At 45.8% G+C, this 15,134-nt stretch overlaps 1 protein-coding gene and 1 pseudogene across 2 annotated transcripts; both read left to right on the top strand.

Moving 5' to 3' along the window:
- Nucleotides 3,733-4,185, top strand: LOC106502643 (annotated as a pseudogene). Its single transcript, XR_001296277.2, has one exon. The product of XR_001296277.2 is annotated as a small nuclear ribonucleoprotein E pseudogene (transcript).
- RRM2 (ribonucleotide reductase regulatory subunit M2) lies at nucleotides 7,205-14,243 on the top strand. Its single transcript, XM_018055666.1, has 10 exons — nucleotides 7,205-7,365; nucleotides 7,461-7,535; nucleotides 7,894-8,037; nucleotides 8,319-8,435; nucleotides 8,936-9,069; nucleotides 10,406-10,500; nucleotides 10,614-10,747; nucleotides 11,855-11,959; nucleotides 12,044-12,157; nucleotides 12,236-14,243. Exons 1-10 carry the CDS (start codon nucleotides 7,267-7,269, stop codon nucleotides 12,386-12,388), a joined length of 1,170 nt encoding a protein of 389 aa, XP_017911155.1. The 5' UTR covers nucleotides 7,205-7,266; the 3' UTR covers nucleotides 12,389-14,243.

Genomic DNA, 15,134 nt, shown 5'->3' with positions numbered 1-15,134 from the left:
CCCCTACACACTCACTAAAAGCAGGAATTACATCTTATTTGTTTAGGCTGCTCTCAGTCGACCAGTTCAGAATAACATTAAGGTGGCTGCACCCCCATCCTCCCAAACACACACACACCATTGTACTTAGAAAAAAGTCAATATGATGGCCTCTTTATCCAGGGAAGAAGGCTATTAGAGAAGAAATTATTCAGTAATAAGCAGACAGGAAGCTGAATTGGGGAGAGAACTAAACTAACCTTCTGCTAAGTCGCTTCAGTGGTGTCCGACTCTGTGCGACCCCATAGACGGCAGCCCACCAGGCTCCCCCGTCCCTGGGATTCTCCAGGCAAGAACACTGGAGTGGGTTGCCATTGCCTTCTCCAATGCATGAAAGTGCAAAGTGAAAGTGAAGTCGCCCAGTCGTGTCCGACTCTTAGCGACCCCATGGACTGCAGCCTTCCAGGCTCCTTCATCCATGGGATTTCCCAGGCAAGAGTACTGGAGTGGGGTGCCATTGGACCTGCAAAGTCATGGCCTGACATTCTTATTTTTCTTTCTTTTTCAAGTCAGTCTTTCAGACATAGCCTGGAAGGGGCAAACCCACAGCCTTTGGGAGAGGGGCTTGACCTGGGCCCAGGAAGACTGGAGCAGGGTTCTGGAGACAGACAGGAGAGTATGGAAAGGCCCAGACTGGAGGAAGGAGGGTAATATGGGGTCCCTCCGGGGTAAGATAGGGGGGTGCATTTTCAAAGGAGATAGATATATGGAGGGGGATGTCCCTTGGCAAGTTTTCTGGCATTAGGCAGAGAGACTGGAGGGCAGAGGGAGGTGGACCCAACTCCACTCCTCAGCCCACTGCCTCGCTCTCGAAATTCCACAGCCCACAGTCATGCCTGGAATGGAGTATTCCATCTTCCTGCTTCCCAATGATGTGTTTTCAACAGAGAAGTCTGAGCATCCAGAAAGTCTGAAAGGTGGGGTGCCAAGTTCAGGAAGAGGAAGGAGGTGCTCTAGAGCCACATACGTAGCTCAGTTTAGAGGAGGGTTGACTTGCTTCCTAGCAGTTGGGAAACAAAGAACTCCATGGAGGGGAGGGCCTGATAGACTGCAGAAAGGAAATCTCATCAACAAACTGTGGGATACCCACACAGGGGAATATTGTTCAGCCTTAAAAAGGAATGAAGTTCTGACTCAGGCTACAACATGGCTGAATGCTGAAGACATTATGCTACAAGTCATAGGGTGTAATGCATATCTAGTTAATAATATTGTATTGCATATTTGAATATTGCTGAGAGTAGATCCTAAAAGTCCTCATCCCAAGAAAAAAAAACTAACTATGTAGGGAAATAGATGGGGAAACAATGGAAACACAGACTTTATTTTGGGGGGCTCCAAAATCACTGCAGATGGTGACTGTAGCCATGAAATTAAAAGACGCTTACTCCTTGGAAGAAAAGTTATGACCAACCTAGACAGCATATTAAAAAGGAGAGACATTACTTTGCCAACAAAGGTCCGTCTAGTCAAAGCTATGGCTTTTCCAGTAGTCATGGATGGATGTGAGAGTTGGACCATAAAGACAGCTGAGTGCCGAAGAATTGATGCTTTTGAACTGTGGTGTTGGAGAAGACTCTTGAGAGTCCCTTGGATTGCAAGGAGATCCAACCAGTCCATCCTAAAGGAAATCAGTCCTCAATATTCATTGGAAGGACTGATGCTGAAGCTGAAACTCCAATACTTTGGCCACCTGATGAAAAGAACTGACTCATTTGAAAAGACCCTGATGCTGGGAAAGATTGAAGGCAGGAGAAGGGGATGACAGAGGATGAGATGGTTGGATGGCATCACTGACTCAATGGACATGAGTCTGACTGAGCTCTGGGAGTTGGTGATGGACAGGGAGGCCTGGTGTGCTCCAGTCCCTGGGGTTGCAGAGTCAGACACGACTGAGCAACTGAACTGAACTGAACTGATGGTGACAGATGTTAACTAGTTTATTGTGGAGATTATTTTGCAATGCACACAAATACTAAATCATTATGTTGTGCACCTGAAACTAATATAACATTATATGTTAACTGTACCTCAATTTTAAAAAGCTGTAAAACATGGCAATACCTAAACTATTTTCTATTAAAAAAAAGAATAAAGAAGACATTACGCTAAATTAAAAAAGCTAGACCCAAAAGGACAAATATTGTAAGAATGCATTCACATGAGGCACTTATATTCATATAGAAAGTAGAATTTAAAAAAATAACTTTATTTATATTTGGCTGCACTGGGTCTTTGTTGCTTTGTGAGGGCTTTCTCTAATTGGGGCAATTGTGGTGAGTGGGCTTCTCATTGCAGTGGCTTCTCTTGTTGGGAAACAAGAGCTCTAGGGTGCACAGGGCTTCAGCAGTTATGGTGCATGGGCTTAGCTGCTCTGTGGCATGTGGGATCTTCCTGAACCAGGGATCGAACCCCTGGCTCCTGCACTGGCCAGCGGACTCCCATCCACCATGCCATCAGGGAAGTCCAGAAAGTAGAATGGTTTTTACAAGAGATTGCTGGGAGGGAGGAATGGGGAGCTAGTGTTTAATGAGATGATAACACGTTCTGGAGATGGATGGTGACAATGTTTGCATAATGCTGTAAATGAGCACTTGAAAATGGTTCAAACAGTGAATTTTAGCTTAGGTATATTTTACCACATGCAAAAAAAGATAAATTAATCTAATAAAACCTTTAGATCTTTCAGTTTAAATACAGGGATTAGCAAGACAAGTTAAATGATAATGTGAAGACACATGAGAGAAATGTAGAATGTGGGACAGTCTACAAGAAAACTAGCCTGGACTTTGAAAAGTTTGTGTCATGGAGGAAAAAGGTGGAGGAGTTGTTGGAATCAAAAGAGACTAAAAACACACAATAACCAACTGTAATGCATGCATTTAATAGGATCCTGCACCAAAAATGAACAAACCAAATTAAGAGACTTATGGACTAGATATTGATTGATATACAGAATTTATGTTAGTTTTCTTAGGTCTGAATATGGCATTGTGGTTATGTTAGAAAATGTGGATACTTTTAGGAGCTACATGCTGCACTATGCTGAAATATCTAGGTGTGAAGTATCATCTACAACACACATCAAATGATCCAGAAAAAAACAGTGTCACATACCTGTAGAGGAGGATGGAGCAAATAGGGCAAAAGGGAAAAAACTGTTGAATCCTAGGTGATGGGTGAACACTGTAGACTTCTTCCCATTTTTCTGTACGTTGAAAACATTAAAAAAAATATATATATTTATCTGGCTGTGTGGGGTCTTAGATGTGGCATGTGGGATCTACTTCCCTGACCAGGGATTGAACCCAGGACCTCTACAGTGGGAACCTGGAGTCTTAGCCACTGGACTACGAGGGAAGTGGCTGTAGAATACATTTCTTAAATTAAAAAAAAAATAATTTATTTATTATTATTTTATGTTTTGGCTGTACTAGGTCTTGGTTGCTGTGCGGGGGTTTTCTCTAGTTGCTGGGAGCAGGGGCTTCTCATTGCCACTGCTTCTCTTGTTCTGGAGCTCTGGGTTCCAGGATGCGTGGGCTCTGTAGCTGTGGCCTGCAGGCTCTGTTGTTACAAGGCATGTGGGATCTTCCTGGACCATAGATGGAACCGAGTCCGCTGCATTGGCAGGCAGATTCTTATCCACTGGGCCACCACCACGGAAGTCTCTGTTGAAAATACTGTTAATAATAGCATGGCGTACTGGGGCCAGGGCCAGAAGGTGCAGAAGGTGATGGTGCAGCCCATCAATCTCATCTTCAGATACTTGCAAAATAGATCGCGGATTCAGGTGTGGCTTTATGAGCAAGTGAATATGCGGATAGAGGGCTGTATCATTGGCTTTGATGAGTATATGAACCTCGTATTAGATGATGCAGAAGAGATTCATTCTAAAACAAAGTCAAGAAAACAACTGGGTCGGATCATGCTAAAAGGAGATAACATTACTCTGCTCCAAAGTGTCTCCAACTAGAAGTGACAGATGAAGTGAGAAATTGTTTGGCAATACCAAACAACTGGGTTTTTTAGGTGTCCTTTGTTAGAGATGTAGCTCTAAAACGTGTATTCATATTGTTCTGCTCACCCTTATGTTATTACCAGATGACAATAAATGCTGTGGGACTGTTCGTATCAAAAAAAAAAAAAGAAAATACTGTTAATAAAAAGTTGGAAGAGAAAAGTTGCAGCTGTGCAGTGAAAGGAGCTGTGTGACCTTGGGCAGTCTCCTTGCCTCTCGGGCCTTCAGTTCAGTTCAGTTCAGTCGCTCAGTCGCGTCCGACTCTTTGCGACCCCATGAATCGCAGCACGCCAGGCCTCCCTGTCCATCACCAGCTCCTGGAGTTCACTCATACACACGTCCATCGAGTCGGTAATGCCATCCAGCCATCTCATCCTCTGTCGTCCCCTTCTCCTCCTGCCCCCAATCCCTCCCAGCAGCAGACTCTTTCCCAATGAGTCAACTCTTCGCATGAGGTGGCCAAAGTACTTAGTCTCAACCTAAGACCAGGTCTGAAAACACCTACTTTCCCACTGTCTCCGGATTAAAGTGTAAATCGCCTGGTCCAGCGGCTATAGGGTCATCGTCATTAGTATTACTATGACAGTCTCCAGTACGATGTCAGGTATATATGGAGGCGTGAGCGGCATCGGGAAACTCACTTGAGCTCCCTGAAACTCACTTGAGCTCCCTGGGTGAGCTGACCCTTAGTGATGCTGCCTAGGGGTGGAGCGAGCGAGGGGCAGGGTAGATGTCACTACGCCGCCTCTCACGCGCCTCCAGGCGGAAAAAAAAAGTGCGACTTCTGTGGGGCGTGGCCACTGGGGGGCGGGCGGCGGAAGCGGGGTGAGGCTTGCGGTGGCCGGCGTGGGATCGCAAAGCTATGAATGAGCTAGGCCTCCCGGAAGTTGGGGGCGGAGCCTCCGTGTGCGGACCAGTCGCAGAGTAGCTGTCAAAACGGGCGCTGAAGGGAAAAGGGGGAAGATCCCAGCGCTTGGCGGCTGCCGGGAGCATCCTCTCTTCCGGGGATTGGGCCGGACCTGGTCCCGCCGGGGCCCTTTCGCTCTACAGTACCCAGGGAAAGAGACGGACGGGGCCACTGCAGACCAGAACCTTGATCCGGATGTGTGACCCCTCGGCGGGGCCACGTAGCCTTCGGCCCTTTCTTCCTCCTTTGTAAAGTGAGAGCAGTAAAAACCCGATGTAGGAGGAAGTCGGGACAAGCCGGAATGACTCAGAGGTGGGAGGAGGGGACGGTGAGGAAGGCGGCTTACCGTCCCCCACCTCCACCACCACTGCCTCGTGGCTGTTCAACAGAAAATGAAGTCACAGCTTCTGGCTCTCAGAGTGCCTTTATGGTACCCGTGCACAGACTGTATAGCAGGAGCTTATAAAAAAGCACATGGTGCCTGGGGCAGCAACCAAAAGGAGCAGCTCGGATATGGATTACCCGAAATCGGAATGTGAGTCAGGTATCAGAGGATACCAAGGACTCCTCGATAGTTTTGTTAGTTTCATGGCTGATAAAGCTATGATCACATCTGTCAATAAAAACACCCATTTTCTGGAGGTACATGCCGACGGGGAAACTGACAATGTCTGTGAGTTGCTTTCAAACACATGATTGAGACCAAAGTTTTAGTTGTTGCTTTGTCTAAGAGATACAATGGTCGCTGATCTTTCTTCTCAGGCTTAGAGAACACTTTAAACACAGTATACAGTACTCTAAGAAATAGACCTCTGTGGGGAGGGTATCTTCCCTACCCCCACCTCTTAAAAGTATTATATCTAGAAAAGACATTGTACAAAGTCCAAGCCTCACTCAGTGACAGCCCTGAGTGTGTGCGCTGTTAGAGCTTATCCTGGTTAATCATTTCTTTCCTGGATCTCATCAGTCATTTCTGGCGTTTTGCCACATGCAGGGCAAAAATCTACCGCAAATTTGCAAGGCCAAGTGTAAAGCAAAATTAAAATGTTACTAAGTTTATGTCTCCACCATCACCCCAATGGAGGGTTTCAACCTCCTCTTCAAGCTCTTTGAGGCCCAATAAGCAGTAAATGGGCTTGTTTAGGCTTCCCTGGTGGCTCAGACGTAAAACGTCTGCTTGCAGTGCGGGAGACCGGGGTTCGATCCCTGGGTCAGGAATATCCCCTGGAGAAGGAAATGGCAACCCACTCCAGTACTCTTGCCTGGAAAATCCCATGGACGGAGGAGCCTGGGGACACAACTGAACGACTTCACTTTTAAAGCAGTAAATGAAGTCATAGTTATTCAATCATTCTCTGAACTTTTTCTCTGAATCTTCGCTCAGTTTTCAATTTTAATAACACTGTCTACGTTAAGGACCAGATTTCAGGGGGAAACTTCACCAAAGACCCTCTCTCTCTGTTATCAGCTTGAAGGTTTACAATGGACTTCGTATTGTTCATGAATGACCTCATTTAGTCTTCTCATTTTATTAGAAAGCCCACAGCTTAGATATGGCTGCAAGCCCATTTCACCAGCGAGGGGACAACAGATGACGTGTCCAAGGGACACAGCCATTGCACCCCGGGGACCCTGTAGTTCCGCGGCCCTAACCGTTAGGCGGTCACCACCGGCCAGCCCCCTCCTTTGCCGGACCTCAGGAACCTGGCACCCCCACCCGGGTACACACACGTATCCAGATCGCCGCAGCCACATCTCCCTCGCAGCCAGGGGCGTTTTAAGGGCCTCCGTACCAAGCTCATATGCAAAAACCATTTACGCGGAACCGAGAGCCGGGTTCCAGAGAGGTCTTCAGAGAGGTGGGGCTCCGCGGGGGTGGGGAATTCTCTCCCGCTCGCGGGCTGGCGGGCTCCAATCGCGTTGCTTCATTCAATCCCAAACCGTCCCGGGGACGCGCGCGAGAGCCTGCGCGCCCGCTAGGGCGCACGGAGCGCGCAGGGGCTGCAGCCTTTGTGCGACTAGGCCCTCGGCGAGGCGGACGGCGGCGCCCGCGGCCCCCCAGAGGACTGGGAGGGGCAGGTGCCGGGGGGTCCCGGTAGGGCAGGGACTGGGGGGTCAGCCTGTGCTCCCGCGCAGCGCTTGAATCTGTGTGGGGTGGGCGGGGGCAGCCGGGATCCAGCCAATGGGGAAGTGTCCCCGCCCACTGGGCCGGCGCCGGGAGCTTTAAATATTCCCCCGCGGGGCCGTGCAGGGGCTCTCGGGACTCGCGCGCAGCCCCTATCGCGCTGACCTTCTCGCCACCATGCTCTCCGTCCGCGTCCCGCTCGCCACCATCGCTGACCCGCAGCAGCAGCAGCTCTCGCCCCTGAAGGGGCTCAGCCTAGCAGACAAGGAGAACACTGTGAGCGCCGCGGGGGGGCGGGGGCAGGGCGGCAGGGTCCTGTGGGTGGGTGGGTGGGGGCTCGGGCAGGCCTCTGACCACGCGCCTCCCTGCAGCCCCCTTCCCTCAGCGGGACCCGCGTGCTGGCCAGCAAGACCGCGAGGAGGATCTTCCAGGAGCCCTCCGAGCCGGTGAGTAGGTGGGCTGCGGCGGGAGCGCCCGGCGAGGGGGCGCTGCAGGCAAGGAGGTGCGGGCGGAGGCTGCTTGGCGCCAAAGCCTCATTGTCTGCTCTCAAACCCTACCCACCTCTCCTGGGCGCGCGCTGCTTTCCCGCCAAAGTCTGTTCCCTCCCCAGCACCACTGCACATCTGGACATTTCCTATTTCCCTAAACTCCTATAGAATCCAAGTATGACAACCGACTTGTATTCAGCCCCATGAAATTGGAGGTATACCTCATTGGAGGTATTCTGCTTGAAAAAAAAAATGACAGTTTCATGGTTCGCCCTATACTTAACTTTTTTTTCCCTTACTTTTTCTCCCCCAACAGAACCCTAAGCTATCTGCCCCCAGTGTGGAGGACGAACCACTTCTGAGAGAAAACCCCCGCCGCTTTGTCATCTTTCCTATCGAATACCATGATATTTGGCAGATGTATAAGAAAGCTGAGGCTTCCTTTTGGACAGCTGAGGAGGTAATCAGATGCAGCAACTAGGAGACTTAAAAGACCCTTTGCCCATTGCCTCTCTAGAGGAAGACTCCAGCCGGGCCGGCTATAACATGTTTGAAATATGCTTTGCTGCCCTCTCTGTCCCTCTTTGGAATGGTTGTTCACTCAGGAGGTGAGATGTTCAAATTGGCAGAATGAGGAGTATATAAATCAGGTGGTGCTAGTAGACTTATTAAAGTTGAACAATTAGGCCTACGTCTGAGGGTCCTGCCGGCTTGAACCCTTTGTGCACTTTTGTATTTCAGGTGGACCTTTCCAAGGACATTCAGCACTGGGAAGCCCTGAAGCCTGAGGAGAGATATTTTATTTCCCATGTGCTGGCTTTCTTTGCAGCAAGTGATGGCATAGTAAATGAAAACTTGGTGAGTTCCCCCCATCTGCCCCTCACCCCCGAAAAAGTACCTTTATTCAAGATTTATGAGAGAACTAACAATTCTCTTTTTTGTCTTTTAAAATTTTGCACACTGAATGGGTATATATATATATATATATATGTATCTGTAAACCAGGGTTTATATTCTGTGGCATTCTCTGTTCTGTAGTGTACTTTGCAGTTATTTCTTCCTTATGGTATTTTTTTCCCCCAACTGTAGAGAAACAATGTTAAGACAATATTAAGTGATAGTAATAGATCCAGAACCCTAGTAACTATCTATTTGCTCTCCTTTTTGTGGCTTTGTTGTTTTTTTTAATAACTGGTCACATATATGTCTTGAGTGCATCCTCCTTGGAATGAATGGAAATGAATTACTATGTCTAGCTTATAATGATACAAAAAAGGAAGTGTGAGGCAACCAATGTTCATTGACTGAATTGCTGCTGGTAGATTTTCCTTAAACTGATCTTTGTGTTTTACCACTAGGTGGAGCGGTTTAGCCAAGAAGTTCAGATTACCGAGGCTCGTTGTTTCTATGGCTTCCAAATTGCCATGGAAAACATACATTCTGAAATGTATAGTCTCCTCATTGACACTTACATTAAAGATTCCAAAGAAAGGTGAGTATTTAGGTGGTGATATGCCAACATATTTAGGATTACTAGTTGTTACTTTTTGAAATTGTGTAGGGATAGGAAAATGACTCTAAAATGAGCAAGTCAAAGAAATTCCTAGCACCCATGGTCATGTCTGCTCTTAAGAACAGGCCTAAATGCACTTTACTAGTCCGTTGTTAAAAACAGTTATAAGGTTACTCCATCCTTTTAGAGCTGGAAACATACTAATGAACATCCAATCTAATGCCTTCTGAAAAAACATTCCAAGAGACTGTCTGATGAGCTAAAACTTAGGTTTGATAGTTTTCACGTCTGGCAAATCTGTCAACCTACAGTGTGAGGCTGGTACAGGGTGGAGTGGGTAGAGCATACAAAGTTGAAGATAAAACCAGCCTCTTAAGGGGCTTGCGACATAATATAGAAAATGAGACCTCGGAATATAGGTGGAGGAATTACATAATAAATAGCACAGAGGCAGCAGTGAACCATGAAATTAATTCAGGCACACAGCAATTTGCCTGAAACGATGGTATATATTGGGGGATAACCGAGAAGAAATGTGAGTAGCGTAGGGACTATTTTACATTGTCAGGATTGACTGGAGAGGAGGGGAGCACTAGAAATAGGCGTTTGAGTAGTCCGGATACTAAAGTCAGCTTCAGGACAAGAGCCTGTGTAGAACAGAAGTGGTGAAGCTGAGGAATAGCCTTTTGTAGATGATGTGGAAGAAAGTGAAGAGGGAAAATGAGTGGTGACTTGGAAGGCCAGCAGGATGGAGGAAACTCTGTGGGTGTGGAGGGTGGGGTTGTAAAATGATTTGAACATGTTTGCAGACATAAATGAGACAAATGAAAAAAGTTAGTAAAGGTAGGGCATGATTGGAGGAGATTACCAGAAGGCAGGGATCAGAAAGGCCTGATGGTTGAGCTTTGAAAGCTAGGGAGAGGCAAGACCCAGGTTGACAAGGAAAGAGAATGAAAGAAGCCCAAGGTCTGATGAAAACAAGCTCACTGGGACAGGCTGGGGAATCTCTGGACTCCCAAAGTAGGCACAGGGAGGAAGAGGGTATGACCTGAACTTGAAATAATGAAACCAATCAATGCTCTTGATAGACTGAGGTTGTGGGGCTCAGTATGAACTAATGAATACCTAAATTTTATTAACATAAACCAAATGGATTTTTGATATTTTTTCTAAAACATTGGAGGGAAAAGCAAGCTAGTAAAAAGAAAACATTTCAGTTTGAATCCCAAATTGGTCTTGGTCCCAGTGCTCTTACCTAGAAGCTGATACTAGAAGTCTTTGCTAGAATGACTGATCATCTGTGTGTGCCTACCAGGGAATTTCTCTTCAATGCCATTGAGACGATGCCTTGTGTGAAGAAGAAGGCCGATTGGGCCTTGCGCTGGATTGGGGACAAAGAAGCTACATATGGTAAGGGACTTTGCCCCTACTTACCGCTGAGCTTCATTTTCTAAGTGATTTTACTGGTTTGTTCCTATGAACACAGGCAGACACTCACAGAAATATTTTGTTTTTAACTGTAGGAGAACGTGTGGTAGCCTTTGCTGCAGTGGAAGGCATCTTCTTTTCCGGTTCTTTTGCGTCTATATTCTGGCTCAAGAAACGAGGACTGATGCCTGGCCTCACGTTTTCCAATGAACTTATTAGCAGAGACGAGGTGGGTCTAATTCAGATAATAGGCTGACCTACACCCCAAACACCTACAACCCTGTGTTCACTGAAGGGAACCCAAGATGTGAGATTGCCTTAAATGCACATTTAATATGTGGGTTCAACCATAGGCATCTTGGCAGAGAATGAAATAATTTGCTGAAATTATTTTGCTCATATTCTCAGTATACATAGGTATTTCGCTATCTATGGAATTTTTTTTTTAGGGGAAGTAATAGTATTTCTATCTGGTCTTCTGTGTGATCCTTCTGTACTTCAAAATTAGTTGGCGAACATCTCTGAATCCATTCAGGTCCAATATGTCTTTGAATGCACTTGGATTAAAATGCCAAAGAGGAAAGTAAAGGTGCCCAGATGTTCTGTATAACTCCCATCAGTGTTATCTGGGTGTGTGTGTTCTCAGTCATGTCTGACTCGGTGACCCTGTGGACTGTGTAGCACGCCAGGCTTCTCTGTCCGTGAAATTTTGCAGGCAAGAGATACTAGAGTGTTGCCATTCCCTTCTTCAGGGGCTCTTCCTAACCCAAGGATCGAACCTGCATCTCCTGCTTTGGCAGGTGAATTCTTTACCATTGAGCTGCCAGAGAAACCACTCCCAACATTCAGTTCAATTTAGTTCAGTTCAGTCGCTCAGTCGTGTCCGACTCTTTGCGACCCCATGAATCGCAGCATGCCAGGCCTCCCTGAATGCACTAAGACTTGCAGACTTGATTCACTTGAAATTGCATTACTATTACTGATTTTCCAGACATTAGGTTATAAATCTAAAAACTAACCAGCCTATTCAGAGTTTTGCCTTTCCTGCCAGAAGTAGTGGTGGTGAATGTTAAAGCTCAGGGCTGTAGGAAGGAAGAATGCTGAGAAAAATTTTCTCCCACTCCTTGGCAACCACAGAGGAGTGAGGACCAGACCTGTCTCGTGGGGCCCGAGCCTGCCTAGGTAACACAGCAGTTGAGTCATCTTCCCCTTGACTTTTGAAATGTCTGACCACACAGGATGTCTTACAAGAATGCCAGCCTAACACAGTTTCCTCTTCCACGTTAATGATAGAATTCTACTGCTCTGTTGGTGACTTTAAACCTTTTTCTTCTAGGGTTTGCACTGTGACTTTGCCTGCCTGATGTTCAAACACCTGTTGCACAAACCTTCGGAACAGAGAGTAAAGGAAATAATCGTCAATGCAGTTAGGATAGAACAGGTGGGTAACACGGGGAGGCCTTGTGCTTACTAGAAGACCTCTTAATGCTTCCGTTTTATTGAGAAGCTATGCTCTGGCCCCTAGGAGTTCCTTACGGAGGCCCTGCCTGTGAAGCTCATTGGGATGAATTGCACTTTGATGAAGCAGTACATCGAGTTCGTGGCAGATAGACTTATGCTGGAACTGGGCTTTAGCAAGGTAAAGTATTGTGGGTAGCCCTCTGGTTCTTTCTGAAACCAGTGTTCTGTGCTTATGTTTTGCTATGAACCTTTTCAGGTTTTCAAAGTAGAAAATCCATTTGACTTTATGGAAAATATTTCACTGGAGGGGAAGACTAACTTCTTTGAGAAGAGAGTAGGCGAGTATCAGAGAATGGGAGTGATGTCAAGTCCGACAGAGAATTCCTTTACCTTGGATGCCGACTTCTAAGTGACCTGAAGACGTGCTCTTACCTTGCTGATTTTTTTTTCCTTCTCATCAAAAAAGAAAAAAATCAGCCACTTGAACCATATCAACGAGCTACACCATGAATTGTCCATCATGTTTACTAATGGCATCTTTAGCACTGTGTAGCTACCTCAAAATCAATCCTGTTAATGCTAGTGGGGTCACCTAGATGGAAAGTAGTCAAAAGGTACTCGGGTTCTTGAAAGATCTTGTCTGTGTTTGGCTTTTGCAGGCAGGCTAGCTGAACAGGACTTACTTTGGGTCTTAACAGCCACTTTCTTGGCCTCCAAGTGTAAGGAATCCAGCAAGTTTGATCCGGAAAGATTATAAAAAGTAACCGCCACAAGGCTGTAGGAAGACATCAGACTCTCTGCTTCTGAGCAGATTTTAAAGTTTACTTATGATTTGTATATAAAACTGGCACTTTACATACAAATAAACATAGTTTGAACTGTCAGGGTAAAGGCTTGATTTTACCTAAATTTGTTGGTTTCTGCACCAAATATAAAAGTATTCTATTTACCAGTAGTGGGAGTCAATTCAAGAATTACTAGGTGACCAGAGTAGGTTAAGCCTATGTAAACTAAGCATGTTATTTTTCTTCTTTTCTTGAATGAATTGAATTGAAGCGCTTTTTGACTCAATCCTATGCATGCCTAGGTATTAATATCAGCCAGGTGGTGCCCTCTAGAACACAGGTTGGTGTCCTGCTCTGGAGCCCAGGTTGAGTATCTCAGGATAAGAGATGAGAGATCTCTAGGAACTAAAGTTCAGATCCAGGCTCACTGTAGGTAACCTGGGTGTGCGGGAGGGGCTGTATCATTTAGTTTCTCAAATTGTATGTTCCTCAACTTGGCAAGTTAGTTTGAAAGATCCTTGAAGAGTCTTCTTAGCAGGGATCCAAGATATAATATAAACATTGTAAGTTGGTTTTGAAATCACCCCTGAACGAAAGGACCCACCTATATAAGATCTTTCTCCTATTAAGTGGTAAAGGCAGGACTGAAATATCCCCTCCTAAAAGTTGAGTGTTTATTCTGATTTTGTGAAATTTGTAAGTAGGTGCTGTTGACTTAACCATTTATACTTTTAAGTTAGAAAAGTTTTATACTATCTGTTTTTTAAATATTATATCTGTAGTTTATACTTTGGAAAGCAATACTGAGTAGTTACCATTCAGTGCAATGACTTCTAGGATTTGCTTAAACCTTAGCATCATCTGCTGGATTCTTAAACGGCAATAGAAAACTAGTGTTATGTGAATAATTAATACATGTTCCACTCATATTAATTTCAGAAAAGAAAGTATAAACTTAATTGGTATATTTAATAGGGCTGGTTTGAATCAATCTGCCTTTTTATTCCTTCCTCCAAAAAAGGCAAGATGTAACATGGAAGGAAATAAGCGGCACTCATCAATCTTTTGGCTGTTTGTTAACACATTGTGTTGTGTGTTGGCTGACCACTGGCCTGTCCCATTGTCAGTTACCTTCATTGTATAAATGGTACAATAGTTGATTTAAAATTTTCTGTAATATGGGATCCTTCTCTATCTTAAATTATTGTTGTAAAGTTAATCCAGATTGTATGGTCCTTAAACTTAGGCAACACAAAAATAAACACTAGCTGGCATGGTCAGGTACAGGTGGAAGTTGGAAGCAAATTTTAGGATTCTGCCTCCCATTAGCTGTGTGATACAAGCATTAACTTCCACCAACTAGGATCCGGTTTCTTCATCCGTTTAAAGGGAAACAGACTTTGTCTAAAACGTCTCAAAATCCTAATATTGAGTACTGCACAAGTGTTCAGTGATTTCAATAAAACTGTTCTTGTGTTAGTTCCTTGGTAACATTTGTGTTTCAATCCAGGAAGAAAAAACTAGAAAGTATTTCATAAATATTGCATAGGGGTTCATGTGCTTTCTGCAGTTCTGGGGAGGGGGCTTTGTTGTGGCTGTTCTAGCACAAGGTGTGGGAAACGGCTTCACTTGAAAGGTGATGCCCCAAAGCATCTGCCGAACTGCATGCGGGTTTGTAAAACCAGGAGCAAGGGAGTTGAACTTGGCTCACAGTCTCAGGCGAGCCACCTCTTGGGGCCTGAGTCTCCTGGACTAGGGTTTTGCTTTGCTGGCCCCCATCAGACTGTCCCTCTTTTACAGACATTTACTGTCTGTAAATGCCCTTTCCTGGGGCAATCCCACTTCCCTTCACCTCTTCGTCCTTAAACTAACAAATTACTCATTGTGTCCCCACTGGTGATGTACAGTCATTCATTGAGCAAATGGCAGGCTCCCTGCCAGGCACTGTTCAGATGTCAGAGGTGGGTCAGAGGACAAGGTCGTCCCTGTGAGGTTAGGTTTACCCCTCAGGAGGAACCTGGGTGCCTAAGTAAATCCCAGTTAGATGAGAGTGCAGTTCTGGAGCCAAACCAGGGGAGACAGCCACGGGGATGCTGGTCAGGGGTAGCATTTAGGAGTGTGGAGACACTGCTTTCCCTGGTGGAGGCGGGTTTGGGATGAGCCTTCCCAAATGCTTTTTTTCTGCTTCGCTGCACCGAGATTCCTTCCCTGTACTCCTATGAAGAATGTTCACTTAGGAGGCACAGATTTTAGCCACTTCCTGTCTTAGAGCTTGGGCTTCCCTCGAAGCTCAGTGGTAAAGAATCTGCCTGCCAATGCAGAATGTAGATTCAGTCCCTGGGTGGGGAATCCCATGGACAGAGGAGCCTG

The sequence above is a fragment of the Capra hircus genome, chromosome 11, assembly GCF_001704415.2.
Source record: "Capra hircus breed San Clemente chromosome 11, ASM170441v1, whole genome shotgun sequence".
In the NCBI taxonomy this organism is placed as follows: domain Eukaryota; kingdom Metazoa; phylum Chordata; class Mammalia; order Artiodactyla; family Bovidae; genus Capra; species Capra hircus.
This window is presented reverse-complemented; position numbering and strand designations above follow the sequence as displayed.